This window comes from Barbatula barbatula (genome assembly GCF_947034865.1).
Source record: "Barbatula barbatula genome assembly, chromosome: 9".
Lineage (NCBI taxonomy): Eukaryota > Metazoa > Chordata > Actinopteri > Cypriniformes > Nemacheilidae > Barbatula > Barbatula barbatula.
In genome coordinates this window covers 9,377,719-9,392,378 of record NC_136772.1, presented here as the reverse complement: position 1 = coordinate 9,392,378, position 14,660 = coordinate 9,377,719, and the positions used below count along the sequence as shown (strand labels likewise).

The following is a 14,660-nucleotide window of genomic DNA, read 5'->3' as shown; positions in this document are numbered from 1 at the left end:
GAACCGATTAAACCTGATTATAATTTTTTCTGACCGAGAGACTTTGCAATTTCCACAACTCTGCCTGAAGCACAACACTGACCTGTTTTAACCAGTGGACCATGTCAGGACATTTTGATTGTTTTTATTATCCGTCTTAGCTAAACCATAACAGCTACACAAGAAGCATTGAGTAAATAAGGAGAAAATAATGCAATCATCAGAAAGAAGCATTACAGAAACTGCTATTCTCAAAGCAGTTGTCACTTGTATGTGTATGAATGCATATCAGTGTGTATATATATGCATAAATTATATTGTCACCAGCAATAGGATGTATACTGTACATTATATATATTCTATACTACAATAGCCGAGTCATGACAGTCAGTTAACAACTAGTAGTTTACGTATTCCTGTCATGACATTCACAGGACACAGCACAACAGCTCTGATGCTGTGCTTGCAAATGTGACACTGTACTCGCATTTGGTCTTTAATCTGGTCACGGTTTTAAAATAAGTGTGTGTGTTTTACAGCTTTGCAGGTGTCCCGAGTGCAAACAAAGGAGACCAGAAGAAGAAAGATGTCCTCAACATCTTCTCTGTGGCCTCTGGACATTTATACGAGCGCTTCCTGAGGTAAGACACCCACGTGTATGAAAAAACACTGACAATAAGTTGCGTCAGCTCTGTATTTCATCCTCGCATGCCTTGTGCTGCTTCCTTTTTGCTGTTATAGAATAATGATGCTCTCTGTCCTTCAACACACGACAACCCCAGTCAAGTTCTGGTTTCTCAAAAACTACCTCTCCCCCTCATTCAAGGTAAGACTTATATAGCCCTTCATGTGACAACGTATAGGTTATATGTGATGCACTTTACTGCGCATAGTTTTGTTTAAAATACCATACTGTACGTATATACTGTTGTATATACTGTAATCAAAATTTCTGAAAACACAGTATTACTTTTTTTAAATACACAATTTTGTTCCATTTCCTGTAAAGTAGCAGTTTTAAAGAGACAAGCTTTCCGCCCCAAAAGGAAGAATATTCTGCTTTGTGTCTGAGATTTTAGACTTGTCACATAAATAAACATAAGTCGGTCACTTTACATGTCAGTCAGACGGTCTCTTCCTGTCTGAGTGGGCGGTTCTTGGCCAAAACAAGCTGCAAAGTGGACCAAACTTTATGCTGATGGTGAAATCCTGCCTACGCCAGACCTTGCATGCACCAACATGGAACCTAAAATAAATAGATTGTCGTGATGAGCTTAATAAAGTAAAATTACATTCATTCTAATGCATTTTGTGTATTTGTACAGGATACTATTGCTCACATGGCAAAGGCGTATGGTTTCCAGTATGAACTGGTTCAGTATAAGTGGCCTCGCTGGCTTCACCAGCAGACAGAAAAGCAGCGCATCATCTGGGGTTATAAGATCCTCTTCCTGGATGTGCTGTTTCCTCTGGCTGTGGACAAGATCATCTTTGTTGATGCTGATCAGGTGAACTTACACATGGTTACCCACAGAATGAGTTACTAGCAATCTGCTTCGTATACACTGAACATAAATTAAAAAAGCTAAACATTGTAATGCTCTGGTGCTGATAAAGTCCAAATTTCAACATTATTGTCTTATTATCTCACTTCATTGAACACATAACACTTCAAAAATATATATAATTATATAACTTCAAAATATATATTATTATTATCTAATTTTCTACATTTCTATATTTATTATACTCATTTAAGGAATAGTTCACCGAAAAATGGTCCCCACTGACCATAGTAAATGTTATTCCTACTGTGGAAAGTCAATGGGGAGCATTTTTTGGGTGAGCTGTTCCTTTAAAGTGAATCTGTGATCATTTACTCAGCCTCTTGTCATTTCAAACCTGTATGATTTTCTTTCTTTCACAGAACACAAAGGTAGATATTTTGAAGAATGTTGTTAACTGGCCCCCATTCGCTTGCATTGGTTTTGTGTCCATACAATAGTGAATGAGGGCCTGTGTGTTCGGTTACCAGCTTTCATCAAAATATCTTCTTGTGTTCTGCAGAAGAAAGAAAGCCATAAACATTTTAATTGAAAAGGGGGTGAGAAAATAATGACGGAATACAAATATTTGGGCGAACTATTACTTTGAAGTGTTTTGGTTTCTGAAGCTAAGTGTATTGTATTCAGATTGTCAGGGCGGATTTGAAAGAGCTGAAAGATCTGGATCTAGAGGGCGCTCCGTATGGATATACTCCATTCTGTGACAGCCGAAAAGAGATGGAAGGTTACCGGTTTTGGAAGACCGGCTACTGGGCATCCCATCTTGGACACAGAAGATACCACATCAGGTGCGCCAGAAACAAATCATTGAGATCACAGAATATCACTTTTCTCTATGTGTTCACAAATATTTTAACATAGATTCAATAATTGTGGACTTTACTTTCCAGTGCATTATATGTGGTTGACCTAAAGAAATTCCGAAAGATAGCAGCTGGAGACAGGCTCAGAGGACAGTATCAAGCCTTAAGCCAAGATCCCAACAGTCTTTCCAACCTGGACCAGGTACGTACCTGACATCACCGGACACTTCCACTATGAAACAAACGTGAGAATTACGGTAGACAAAACGCTGTTTCTTTTGTAACAGGACCTTCCCAACAACATGATCCATCAAGTAGCCATTAAGTCCCTTCCTCAGGAGTGGCTATGGTGCGAAACCTGGTGTGACGACAAATCCAAGACGAGTGCCAAGACCATAGATCTGGTTAGTATTGAAGATACACTAACAACTGTGTTCTTTCACTGCATAACCATGAATTGATTTGTGACTGTTCATTTAAATAAAGTTAATTGATCTTGCATGTTTTTCAATCCATTACAGAGTTTAGATATTTAAAATCCTCAAGCTTAACTTAACAATATGTTTGGTACAGCTCGCCATTTTAGCAGAGACAAATCCGTGACTTTTTGGTACAGTTTTACAAAAGAGCACCTTGAAAACCTGATAATGTGATGTGTGGTTAAAGTGCCTGCAGCGGATGCTATCCAGATTTCTTCATTTCCACTATGGCTAAGACATGCACAGAATGACAAAAATAGTAGTCTCATTTACACCCTCTCCTTCCCTGCCGGCTGCTCCTCCGAGGTGGGGAGGGAAATGTCTCATTAGAGACTGTTGTAAAGAAAATGGGTGTGAGTTTAGAAACGGGTTGCTGAACAGACATAGCACAGGTTCAGTGTATGGACTCGGATCTGCTGCTCTCTCACTCACATTTCCAAGAATGCTGACCGTGTCATTCTACTCAAAACTCTCACCTCATTTATATATACCAAGTGTTGTCATTAAACTGTTTTGCTCCAGGGGTATATGGGTTTGTTTTTATTCAGACTTACTGAAAGGGTTCATTCCTTCATGGACTATTACAAGTCTACCTGCTGTCTAGGAGCATAATACAGTTGTAACGCTGTGGGAAGAGATCATTTTCATTCAATCAGCATTTCTAGATGTATTGTGGTCATTCCAATCCATTTCAACACAATCGAACCTCAAGGCTTTGTTCAGACTGTCACCTTAAATCCATTTTATGTGCTTATCTAATTGAAATTCCATCATATTAAGCAAGTGTGAACATTCATATGTGGTCTGAAATCCTGAACTTCTGGAAATCCATTTCAGTCTGATCGCTCAGATCGGATTTGAGTAGCTTTTGTCTTACGTTCTTGCACCACGTGAAACACAACGTTGAAACTCAAGCACGTCAGACGTCTTTGCAGATATAAGGCTGCTATGGTGTTGTCTGTGTACTGGAGGAGACGCGAGCACTGAATAAAGCCACGCATACCCGCTTTATACACTTCAGCAGCTGGTTTATTAGACATGGTAATCCGGTGCGGTGGAAAGATTTGCCATGTTCGACTCTACACAGCGCTGATCAGCATATGACATCACCATACTGCAAGAGGGACACAGAGCAATGTGCTTGCACAGCGACGCATGAAGTTCAACGCTCCCTGTCATTGCCATAGCAACCAAATCAGATATTGCAAAAAAATGCATTTAAAACGGAACTGAACTGTTGCCATACACAGTGTGGACAATAAATTATTTAAATAAGATTTAAATCGGATATGCACATAAATCGGATTTAAGGTGACAGTCCAAACAAAGTCATCCAACAGGAATGTAAAAGATTGACAGCATGACAAGACACAAACACTGATCAAAAAGATTTTCACTTTTGTCTTACTTTTGCTAAATACATGTACAAATGTTACTCTTGTATTGCTTAAAAGTGAACATGAACTTGTTTTCTTTGCAGAATTTGAGGTTTGAAATTATACAAAACATATTTTCTGTTATTATGACCTGTTTCTCCAGCTTTCATTTTCTGCAAATAAATGCAGATAAATAGAAACAATGTTTTTATTTGAAATTTGGGAGAAATATTGTTAGTAGTTCACAGAATTAAAACAAAAATGTTGCATGTTGTAAAAACTCACACTTATAAATAGCGTATTTGGGAAACTGAAAATAATCTTGAAAATGGTTTCTTAAATTTTTCAGCATCCGTACATAATATATATATATATATATATATATATATATATAATTGTGTTATATATAATATATATAAAACGTTTTTATCTCTTTTATCTTGTTCTGTTGTTATACAGCAATAAATTGCTTATGATTTAATTTGACATGAAAGAAAACTTTTGGGTTTACAAGATTTAAAGTAAAACATAATTTTATCAAATGTTTATCATGACTTAAAATTAAAATTCATGTTTTGCATCTACCCTGTAAACGATTAACAGGTTTACAGATTTTTTTAGGTGTACATAGAAATCTAGTAGTGGATTATAAACAAACTGAAGTTTTCAGTCCTGATGTGCTTTTACTTTCATGGGTCATTCCTCCTCTAACTTTCCCAACTTCCCGTGGCATTGATGCAATGAAAGTGCCGTTATGTTGTAAAAATGAGCTTTGTGACTCACAAGTCATTAAAGTGTTGATTTCAAACTCCATTATAGATGAACAGCGTTGGCAATTTTCACTTCAAGAGGGTTCACGAAATTAAATAAGGTCATCCAGACACAGTCTGAACAGGCTGCCGTTCAAAGAAGTGTTTTGCTGCCAAAACTGATGGTTTGCTTTGTGTTGATTTATTGCAGTGCAATAACCCAAAGACCAAAGAGCCCAAGCTGATTGCAGCAGTAAGGATCGTTCCGGAATGGTCCAAGTACGACAATGAGATAAAGCAATTTCTGAGGCAGGTGAATGAGCAGAAAGAGAAAACAAGCCGACAAGAAAGCCCATCCTCATCGTCGCGGCCCACTGGTACAAATGCACGACAATAACATTGAACAATTATTAACAATGCTGTTCCATTTATACAATCACAACATATAACAAGTTACTCTCAATACTTGAAGATTTGTATGCGCATACATTAAAACTACTTTAAAACAAAACACATGTAATACACGTTAACCTATAGAGGCCGCCATTACTGTGGCATCTATGACATCTCTACTGTTGAAATTGTTAAATGAGCCACACTAGTCTTTGTACTCGGGCCACTCTAATTATTGAACTGCAATATCCAATCTAAAGATGTGTCATATAGCCCAGTATTTGGATGTTTAAAGGGACAGTTCACCCAGAAATTACAGATCTATGATCAATGTGGTGCCATTACAGCGCAGTTGCTAAACATCATGTGTATTTTGACAGGTACTCAACGGGACGAACTTTAGGCGAGTGCTTACAGCGGCTAAGGGGAGATTGATGTTAGCACATGATCTTCCTGAGATGCTTGAACTCGACAGCCATACAGAGATGTGTTCTATAACATAACACACCGGAACACACCGTTACACTGCAGCTCAGAGAACACTGAGGAAATATACACTAAAATAAACGTTTTTAAAGAACTTCATGTCATTTTTGGTGATGTATATATCATTTTGAATGAAGGATCAACCTTTCTGATGTTTTGATGTAAACTGTGGCGAATACACTCTGCAGCTTTTTGTATCATTGTCAGGAACGATTTAGACATTGTGTTGTGAGCTATGTTTGGCCAGTCTATGATCTTACAATGGCACGGGTTTATAAATGTATGTCATATTTATAACGAAAAATAATGTCGATACTGTGCACATTCCTCCATTCAAGACAACAGATGTGCTGTTTTGCAATATATTACACAACGGATTTTATGTTTCAGTATTTTGTCACCATGTTTTGTCTTTCAACATCATTGTTCACATACAGTATGAAGGGTTTTTGGCTTTTGAATACATTTTTTAAATCATGTATTGAATTTGCACTCTAAATTGAACAATATGAACAATTTCCAGCATAGTCCATGGCATGCAGTCATAAAGTACTGCAGAGTAAAGCATACATTCTGTATTGCAGTCACAGCTTTAGTCAACCGGTCCTACTGTCACTACAAATACTACCTTAGTTCGAACACTAAATTGCTATTGGTTGTATTGTTTTTTGCTCATACAAACATTTTTTACAATGCCTGGAATATAAAAGGATGTGGATTTTCTCAGGAATAAAGTGATATTTTTATTCTGAGAAAGATAATCTGTGATTTATGGCAGACTGTTTTTAGAATCTACTAAATGATAAAGGTCTAGTGTGTAGTTTTTTAGAGGATCTATTGACAGAAATGCAGTCAAATGAACGTAACGTATTCAGAGGTGTATAAGGACCTTATATAATGAAGTATGTTTTTATTATCTTAGAATGAGCTATTTCTATCTACATACACCACGGGCCACCTTGCATGGAATTTGCCATGTTGTCTCTACAGTAGCCCTTAACAGACAATCTCCTTCGGCAAAGAAGCGAAAATGCTTCAATCGGGAGGGGTGGAGTGAGCCATTGCTTGCAATTCGAAACATCACCACTAGATGCTGCTAAAATCTATTTACTTTGTTCTAAATGTCTTTTCGTTCTTCTATCTATGGAGCACATCATAGATGACTGTATGCCAACCCCAGAAGTGAGTTAGCATTTTAAGACTTCCGGTTCCATCGACCCAAAGTCTAGGTTTTTTGTATGGGTTTTTGGTAACTCGCCTGAAATAAGTCTCTTGCTAACAAAACCTTTACATGTGTCCACGTTTTATTCTATGACATGAAACACACCAGTTATAACCCGCTTTTGATTTTTTAAACCTTTATTGTGTCTTTAAAGCGGCGGTTGCTAACAAGTTCCTAAAATCTACTTCCTTTGGTGGGGACATTACATCTTCACACAAATCTCACAAATAATGCAACATGGGCACAAATGTCTAAAATAATTGCTGGGGGTTCATTCACGGAGTAATTACTTGCCAGGGAACACATTTTTAATAAAGTTTGATAAAGTTGTCGGAGGATTGGTGGCGGCGGCCACGTGTAGCCTCATGTTCGCATTTAGTTCTGTCGATTGTATTTCGGCTTCAAAAATAGCAACTATTGTGTCAATCTATAAAGATGATCTTGATAGACAAAATATGTAAACATCATGAACATTTGTTAATCACAGATCTTATGTTTTATGATCTTCCACCAGTCTATGTGGAAAATGCATAGGCTTTCGATCGAGGGAACCAGCATGGCCCTTACTTCCGGGTTAGCCTACAAAAATACATCATGAGGTACTGGATTGTGGTCTCTCTTTAGAGTGTGACGTACAACTTGGATGCAACAATGCAAATTGACAAACGTCTCTGTTCATTTAAATAAGCATTCATATCTCTTTATTTCAGTATTTACATATTACTTGATTCATAGAAAAATAGTTTGTTTTCTATGTACATACTATTCTTGGGAATAAAGGTCCGTGTGAGCATAGACGATGCTTTGCAAATACACCTTTATGCTGACAGTTATAAGATCCCTGAAAGGGATTTGCTTTAACACAAATTCTTCAAATGAGAGTGACAGTCAGCAAGTGGGATCACTTGACCACTGAACAGGATCACATGGGCATTTTAAGCCACTTGATGATAGAACCAAGCATGTGGGCGGGATCAGCGTCTCGGTTTCCATTGGCTGATTCCAGGACACGTCAATCCTCCATATGTCCTCTCAGCTGAACCTTTTAGTTATGATTGAATTTGAAATTAAAAGGTCCAGAACCAAAAGGGTTGAATCCGTGAAAATTATCCCATCCTCCGTGGAAGTGGTGGTGATGCCCTCCTCCCTGCTGACTCTCTGGATCCATGGGGTCCTCGCCTTGGTCAAACTTACTCCTCATTTCTGCAGAGATACAAGACGAACATGACAGCATAAATCATCGTCTTGAATAACTGTTACTGTGTAACTGTTACTTTAACAGAGTAAAAGCAGGCAAAAACGCACTGGTTTGAAACCAGACTTGTAGACTTTTTACCTGGGTCAGTTAGAACTTCTTTGGCTTGAGCGATGTCTATGAATTTCTTCTCTGCCTTTTTCTTTTCTTCTGGATTCTGGAAATTGTCCGGATGCCACCGCTGTGCTAACTTCCTGTACGCTTTCAAGATCTCCTTTTTCTGGGCAGTCCTGCAACCACGTTTAATAAGAGTGAATATAAGACATTCATAACAATACAAATATGCCAAATTGCAGTATCTAATATCTAACCTCTTAACGCCCAGAATCTTGTAGTAATCTCTCTTCTGAGACTGTTTAAGGAGTCGCTGTGCTCTCTCCAGACCCTCTTTTATCTGACGGTCATTCTCGGTGAGTTCTTTAGCAGTCCCAAAGTCTTTAATGGCTGCAGGAGAACAACATTCTGTTATCCAACCAGTTTTTTCAAAGCAATGTTTAAAAACAAAACATCAAAATGGACCAATGGGCTCAATTCTTACCAAGGGGATATTTAACACCACGCTTTAAAATAAATAAATACAATTTAAAGCCGCCACTGGCCAAATATGTCTGTCTTGAGCTGATTTTTGATTATTTAGGATTATTGTAAGGACAACTAATTTCAAAATAACATTTTAATATATTAAATAGTAACATAGTCTAATATAGTCTAAACTGGTGTTTCATTACGTTTCAAATTATGGTTAAAAACCAAAAATTGTTTTGATAAATACAATTCAGACCCACCTTCTTCATATTGGTCATCCTGAAGATAAGCCTCGGCTCTGTCTTTCAAAGCGTTAACGTTGTGAGGATCTGAACTCAGAACTTCGCTGCATACGGATATGGCTTTGGCAGGTTGCTGGTCCTGTTAAAAAAAAACATATTTACACCACTAAAATATATTTTACATGAATGAAGTGTAAGCTGTAGTAGACAGTGCCACCTGGTGGTCAGGGTGCTCACTCTTACCTTAGACAGACAATGGCATATGCGCTCTTTGGCATTAAGTAAGAACTGAGGAACATTTGGTTCGGCCTTCATGACAGCTTCATATTTACTAACTGCATCACTGTACCTGTAGATTTGTGAAAAAAACACTTAATTTCTAAACGGCTGTATTCAGTAGCTTAGTTCTTTGGAAAATGAATATGGGGACCTTTTGTAAATCATTTAAACGGATGTATACAGAAAACATGCAGAGAGTGGGCGTGGTGTATTTTAGTGGTTAAATATGTGTATCTGTCATTATTTATTCTTTCTTCTGCAGAACACAAAATAAGATATTTTGAAGAATGTTATAGAAACGAATGCGGGCCAGTTCTGTGATCTTTTTTGTTCGGCAGAAGAAAGTCAAAGGTTTGAATGACAAAAGGGTGAATGTAGATTCAAAGGCGGAGGTAACAGCCTGCTAAACAATTACAAAATATGACAAGTCATTTAAGCCAGTATATGTCTACAGAACCTAACATTTATGTTTGTTGAAGGTTAGTTATATAATAGTATTGTGACGTACTGCTGTTGATCGATCAGTTCCTCTGCGGCCTGGATCTGCTTGTTGAGTTTCTTAACCTGCTTGTAGTGGCTGAAGCACTGCTTATGATCAGGGTCCAGCTTTAGACATTCTCTCACCTCACTGCACACCAAAACAAGAGATTTAGATCAGGATCTGGGTTTTTAAAGGCATAGTCCAAATTTAGGCTATATTCAGAATAGCATACTGCTATACTCTTCGTGCTATCTTTTATACAGTATATTTGCTTGGCTTGCATGACCTATAAACATTTTTAATGAACCAGTTCCAATTGAATAGTGTCTGGACACTGCCTCATGTTTACTTATAATGCAAAAGAAAAAACCTTGCACACTACATGCATACTACTTTTTCACATACTATTTTGAAAACAACTAGTTCTATTCAAAACACATTCTATGTATCTCACAATAAGACTTACTATAGTCGGTCTTAATGCATTAATAATAACCCCATGTCTTACTTCAGGGACATCTCGTGGTCTCCCAGGTTGTAATAGATGGAGCTTAGCTTGTAGAAAGCCTGAGTGTTGTCACTTTTCAGTTTTGAAGCAGCTTTGAGGTCACTGATGGCTTTACCCATTTCACCCAGCTGTATGTAACACTCGGCACGCATCTCTCTGGAGTCTGCATCCCAGACACATGTCTTAAGAAAATCACAAGACAGTAAATAACAGATACTTAAGTCATGAGTGTGACACTCACCAATGACTTCCTCTCACTGCAAGGGGACCTGCGGTGTATGTAGAAAGAAATAGCTCATTCTAAGGTAATAAAAACATAATGCCTCATTACGTAAGCTCTTAATACACATTTGAAGACATATTTGTGTATATTATATTCCATTTCTGTCAACAGATCACACTGGCCTTTAACATAATATTTGTTTTGTTTGAAAATGCTTGTGATCTAACAAACAAACAAACATGGAGAGCTCTCCCAAAACATTGCTTTATTCCCAGAACAGTACAAAGGCAGCATAGAACACCTGAAGCAAATACAACCTCTAAGTCTAATATAAACATTTGTGCGGGACATTTTCTGCTTAACTCACATCGATGATGATGTCGAGGTACGAGGTGGCAGAAATGTAATCTTTGCGGCTGAAATCGCTCTGAGCCTGAGCCACCAGTCTCTGAATTTCATCTGCTTTCTTCAGCTGGCTCTGGGCCTCCTGCTCTTCTCTGCTGCTTGGATTTGATTTGAGCTGGATGAGAGACGAACAAAAACGTATGAGTCCAACAGGTAATGCCCGACAGCAGAAGCAGCAACAGGAAGTACTGCACTCCTCTTCATATTAAACAAAAACAAAGGATCTTCAGTGAATGCCTTTGGGAGAATTACACTGATAATATACCCCACTAATTGACTCATGCGAGTCTATACCCTGAAGAGGGAATTTAAAGACATTATCAATGTTTAAGGAATACTACGGCACTTCAGGGAGGTGTACAGTAATTACAGGAGAAGCTAAATATTGCGTTTCCTTCTAGGTGACACAATGTCAGGTGTTATGCGATCTGGAAAGCCTTGCAATAGTTGTAATGATAATGATATCCATCCTTCTACAGACATATACTTTTACAGATTTTGCATATATTGATGAAGAATAATCTCGAAGGTCAATGCAAATGTCACTCACCACTTTTTTTAAATCGCTTTCTGCTTCATCAAGTTTGCCGTGTTTCAGTAGTAGATTTCCTCTCTGAAGCCTCGCCTGTGGATCACAAAAGAACAGTGGCATATTTCTTGTTCTTGGTGATGATAAATCATTACAATTTCAACCCAGTTAGTCATACCTGGTGAAAAACAATTTAAACCTGCTGGTCAGTTTTTTTGAGGGGGGGATGGATGTGGTCAGAGCAGCTACACTAGTTTGGCCAGGTAGGAAGACCAGCTAAACCTTCTTAAACCAGCTAGGACCAACCAACCAGGATTAGACCAAATTGTGTTCATTTTTTACTTACCGATGTGAAGTCAGGTTTAAGTTCGATCACTTTGCTGAGATCTGGTAATGCAGATTTCGATTTTCCCATGGCTAGGTACACAGTTGCTCTCCTATAATAGGCGATGTAATTTTGGGGGTCTCCATCTGATCAATTTAACAGGCACATGGGAAAATTAGGTATAGATGTAACAAAGATGTGAGAATGCACTATTGCTTGTTTGACACGATATCAAATGCAAGCTGTTAGATCTGGAGGTTCCAGTACTCACCAACAGCAGCGTGGAAATGAGAGAGAGCATCAGCCAGCTGCCCTGCGGCCAGAAGCTTCTTCCCCATTTCAAGATGGTTCTCCACTCCACCGTCCTTTCCACCATTGACACCTGAAATTCATGTCAGATGTAAACTAAGTACAGTAAGGGATGTCTCATTTATAAAAGAAGAGTAGACATGAGTAGTTTCCAATTGTATTGACAATGAATATAATACAGTATTCACTAATGTAGAAATGGAATAAACAAAGTATACTAAATCTATGGAAATCAGAATAAACGTCATTTATTTGAGCCAAAATCGTTAAAAAGTTAAGACAAAATCCACTATGCACAAAGTAAAATCTCACAAGCTACATCGAGAAATCGTAAGCAGACAGCAGTCGATCGCCATTATTAAAACGTAAAAGAAGGCTAACAGGTTTCTTGACAGATTTGTCATGTCAGGTTTTTCCATGTGTATGACGTGTGCACATCTAAACAGCTGTTATTCACTCACTGACATCTCGCGCACTGAAACAACCAGACAGTCACTTTGTCTAAACAATGTATTTATTAATGTATTGCTTAATACTTTATTGATAATTAAAAAGACGAACTTCGCGTCATTACACACTTAGTTACAAAACGTTACTTTTAACAATGAGCATTAGAACCGATAGCTTACCTTCAAATCGAAGATCGATCAAAACCAGTAAAAAGGGAACGTAACTCATTAATTTGTGCGCTGTTGGGTTTATGGTAACCATGTTTCCTTTTTATTGACTCTTTCAAATCCCTGATTCAATGTATAAACTAACTAAAGCCACGCTGAGTATTCGCGCAGCAGTCAGGCTAGCAGACATCATGCCCATTGGTCGTGGGTCCCTCTGATTGGCTGATATTTCGCCAAACCCCGCCTATTGCGCGCGGTTCAACTAAGACCAGCCACGGCATCATTATTTTGATTCTGTTTGCGCACGCGCGGCTAGTCGGGGTTTCTTTGAGTATAAACTACATTTGGACACCTTAAATCAGCACGTTTGAGTTATTGTATGATGTCTGTTAAATGCAATTATTACGCCAAGACATTGTAGAAAAAGTGAACTGTTTTCTGGTGTTGTGCTTAGCAAAAAGGTTAGAAATAAATATTATACAGACTATGTGGCAGAACAGGTTTAATGTAGGTAAGGCAGCCCCGGATTGGCTAATCGGGAGCACCGGGAGAATTCCCGGTGGGCCGGTCAGTTTTTTTGGCCGCGAGGGCCGGTATTGTCATGGCACGGTTGAAATGTGGCTTTCCCTAGGCTGCCTTCACTCACAGCAGCCCTAATCTTTTTATTTATTATTTTATCGCAGCCCCACTCTTTTTTATTTCATATTTTTTCGCAGCCCAACTCAGAGCGCAGCCTGCAGGTTAATGATGACGTGATTATCTTTTGACTCCCTGGCCCCGCCCCCGACAGCGCCACTGCAAGTTGCTCAAAATAAAAAACCGTCAGAAAAAAAAATGGATGACAGAAAGCGCAAAGGCGGCGCTGAAAAGGCCAGAATAAAAAGCAAGAAAGCTCTGGAAACTGACGCGGCCAAATGTTCTAAGCCGACCACATTTTTTCTCAAAACAAATGAAGACGAGGAGACGGCCGGTAAGCTAACGTTAAGGTATTTAGGAATAGGAGCATTGCAAGATGCTAGCCGCCGTGCAAAACAAAATTGTCTCAATAGTTGCAAGGTAGCTCATTGTTAGAGCACCCGTCCCACATTCGGACCGACGTCGGTTCGAAGCCCGCGTTAATTAATGTTTTAGGGTTGTCCATGTTTCCTTGAAGCTACACTTATGCAGAGGAAAAAGAGATGAAACAATCATTAGAAATCATTGTGGAAAAAAAGTCAGATAACAGTCAAATAGTTTTATTATTTAATTAATGTTCTCATATTTGTAAAAAATATTTGAAGTTGTAAAACAGACGTTTCATTAAAATAAATTATAGTGTCATTAGACAGTGCAATACATTTTATTTTAATCTTTTGTAATTTATATTTTTTTCCGTATTTCAATGTTTGGATATTTATGAACACTAATTCTTAAAGAAAATAGATTCTGATACTGTCCGGCTATTTACTGTTCTCATAAATCTTCACTGTGAAGCAAAACTTAGGCTACTGTATTTTCACTGAATGACAATGAATTCAAGGCTGTAGAGAACAGTGCGCTATTGCAGACTTAGGTTTTAATTATCATTATTTTAATATAGTCAGTCGTAAACTAAAGTGGGCCGGACTAAGGCATGAAACTCCAGGGCTGAAAATGAGTCCCAATCCGGCCCTGAGGTAAGGTGATACTCATGTCAAGACAACCACTGTATACATATGTAGCAGAAATGTATCCTGGCATCAGTAGTTGTCTTGCCTTTGAATTAACAACAAAGATAACAACATATCACTCAAAAATCGCTCTTTAACAATTGCAATGCAAATGAGCAGTAAAAAGATAAACGCATCACAGTAAAGTGAAGTATGAAAGGAGAGTATTTTCTTTACTGTGGCTCAGTGGTTAGAGCATGGCAACACAGGTCATGGGTCATA

General features: G+C 38.2%; 2 protein-coding genes across 4 annotated transcripts in view; one reads left to right on the top strand and one right to left on the bottom strand.

The window, feature by feature from the left end:
• uggt2 (UDP-glucose glycoprotein glucosyltransferase 2) overlaps positions 1-6,583 on the top strand; it is a 33,650-nt gene extending 27,067 nt beyond the window's left edge. Inside the window, exons 33-40 of one of the 3 annotated variants that reach the window (XR_013787167.1) lie at positions 503-620; positions 721-805; positions 1,305-1,487; positions 2,172-2,332; positions 2,435-2,549; positions 2,635-2,751; positions 5,163-5,328; positions 5,725-6,583. Coding sequence is in view for 2 of the 3 variants with exons in the window: in XM_079465107.1 (XP_079321233.1) it covers positions 519-620; positions 721-805; positions 1,305-1,487; positions 2,172-2,332; positions 2,435-2,549; positions 2,635-2,751; positions 5,163-5,264; positions 5,725-5,847 (988 nt within the window). In the remaining variant the exon portion in view is untranslated. The remainder of the gene's footprint in view (positions 1-502; positions 621-720; positions 806-1,304; positions 1,488-2,171; positions 2,333-2,434; positions 2,550-2,634; positions 2,752-5,162; positions 5,329-5,724) is intronic. The other 2 variants (XM_079465108.1, XM_079465107.1) reach the window with 2 other exon arrangements.
• Positions 6,584-7,119: 536 nt separating this feature from the next.
• Positions 7,120-13,010, bottom strand: dnajc3a (DnaJ (Hsp40) homolog, subfamily C, member 3a). Its single transcript, XM_079464367.1, has 12 exons — positions 12,763-13,010; positions 12,096-12,206; positions 11,846-11,970; positions 11,521-11,595; positions 10,933-11,085; positions 10,343-10,524; positions 9,862-9,981; positions 9,318-9,423; positions 9,093-9,213; positions 8,619-8,751; positions 8,389-8,537; positions 7,120-8,255 (listed from the first exon to the last, which is right to left on the bottom strand). The coding sequence occupies exons 1-12, from the start codon at positions 12,842-12,844 to the stop codon at positions 8,098-8,100; spliced, it is 1,515 nt and encodes a 504-aa protein (XP_079320493.1). The 5' UTR covers positions 12,845-13,010; the 3' UTR covers positions 7,120-8,097.
• Positions 13,011-14,660: the final 1,650 nt, after the last annotated feature.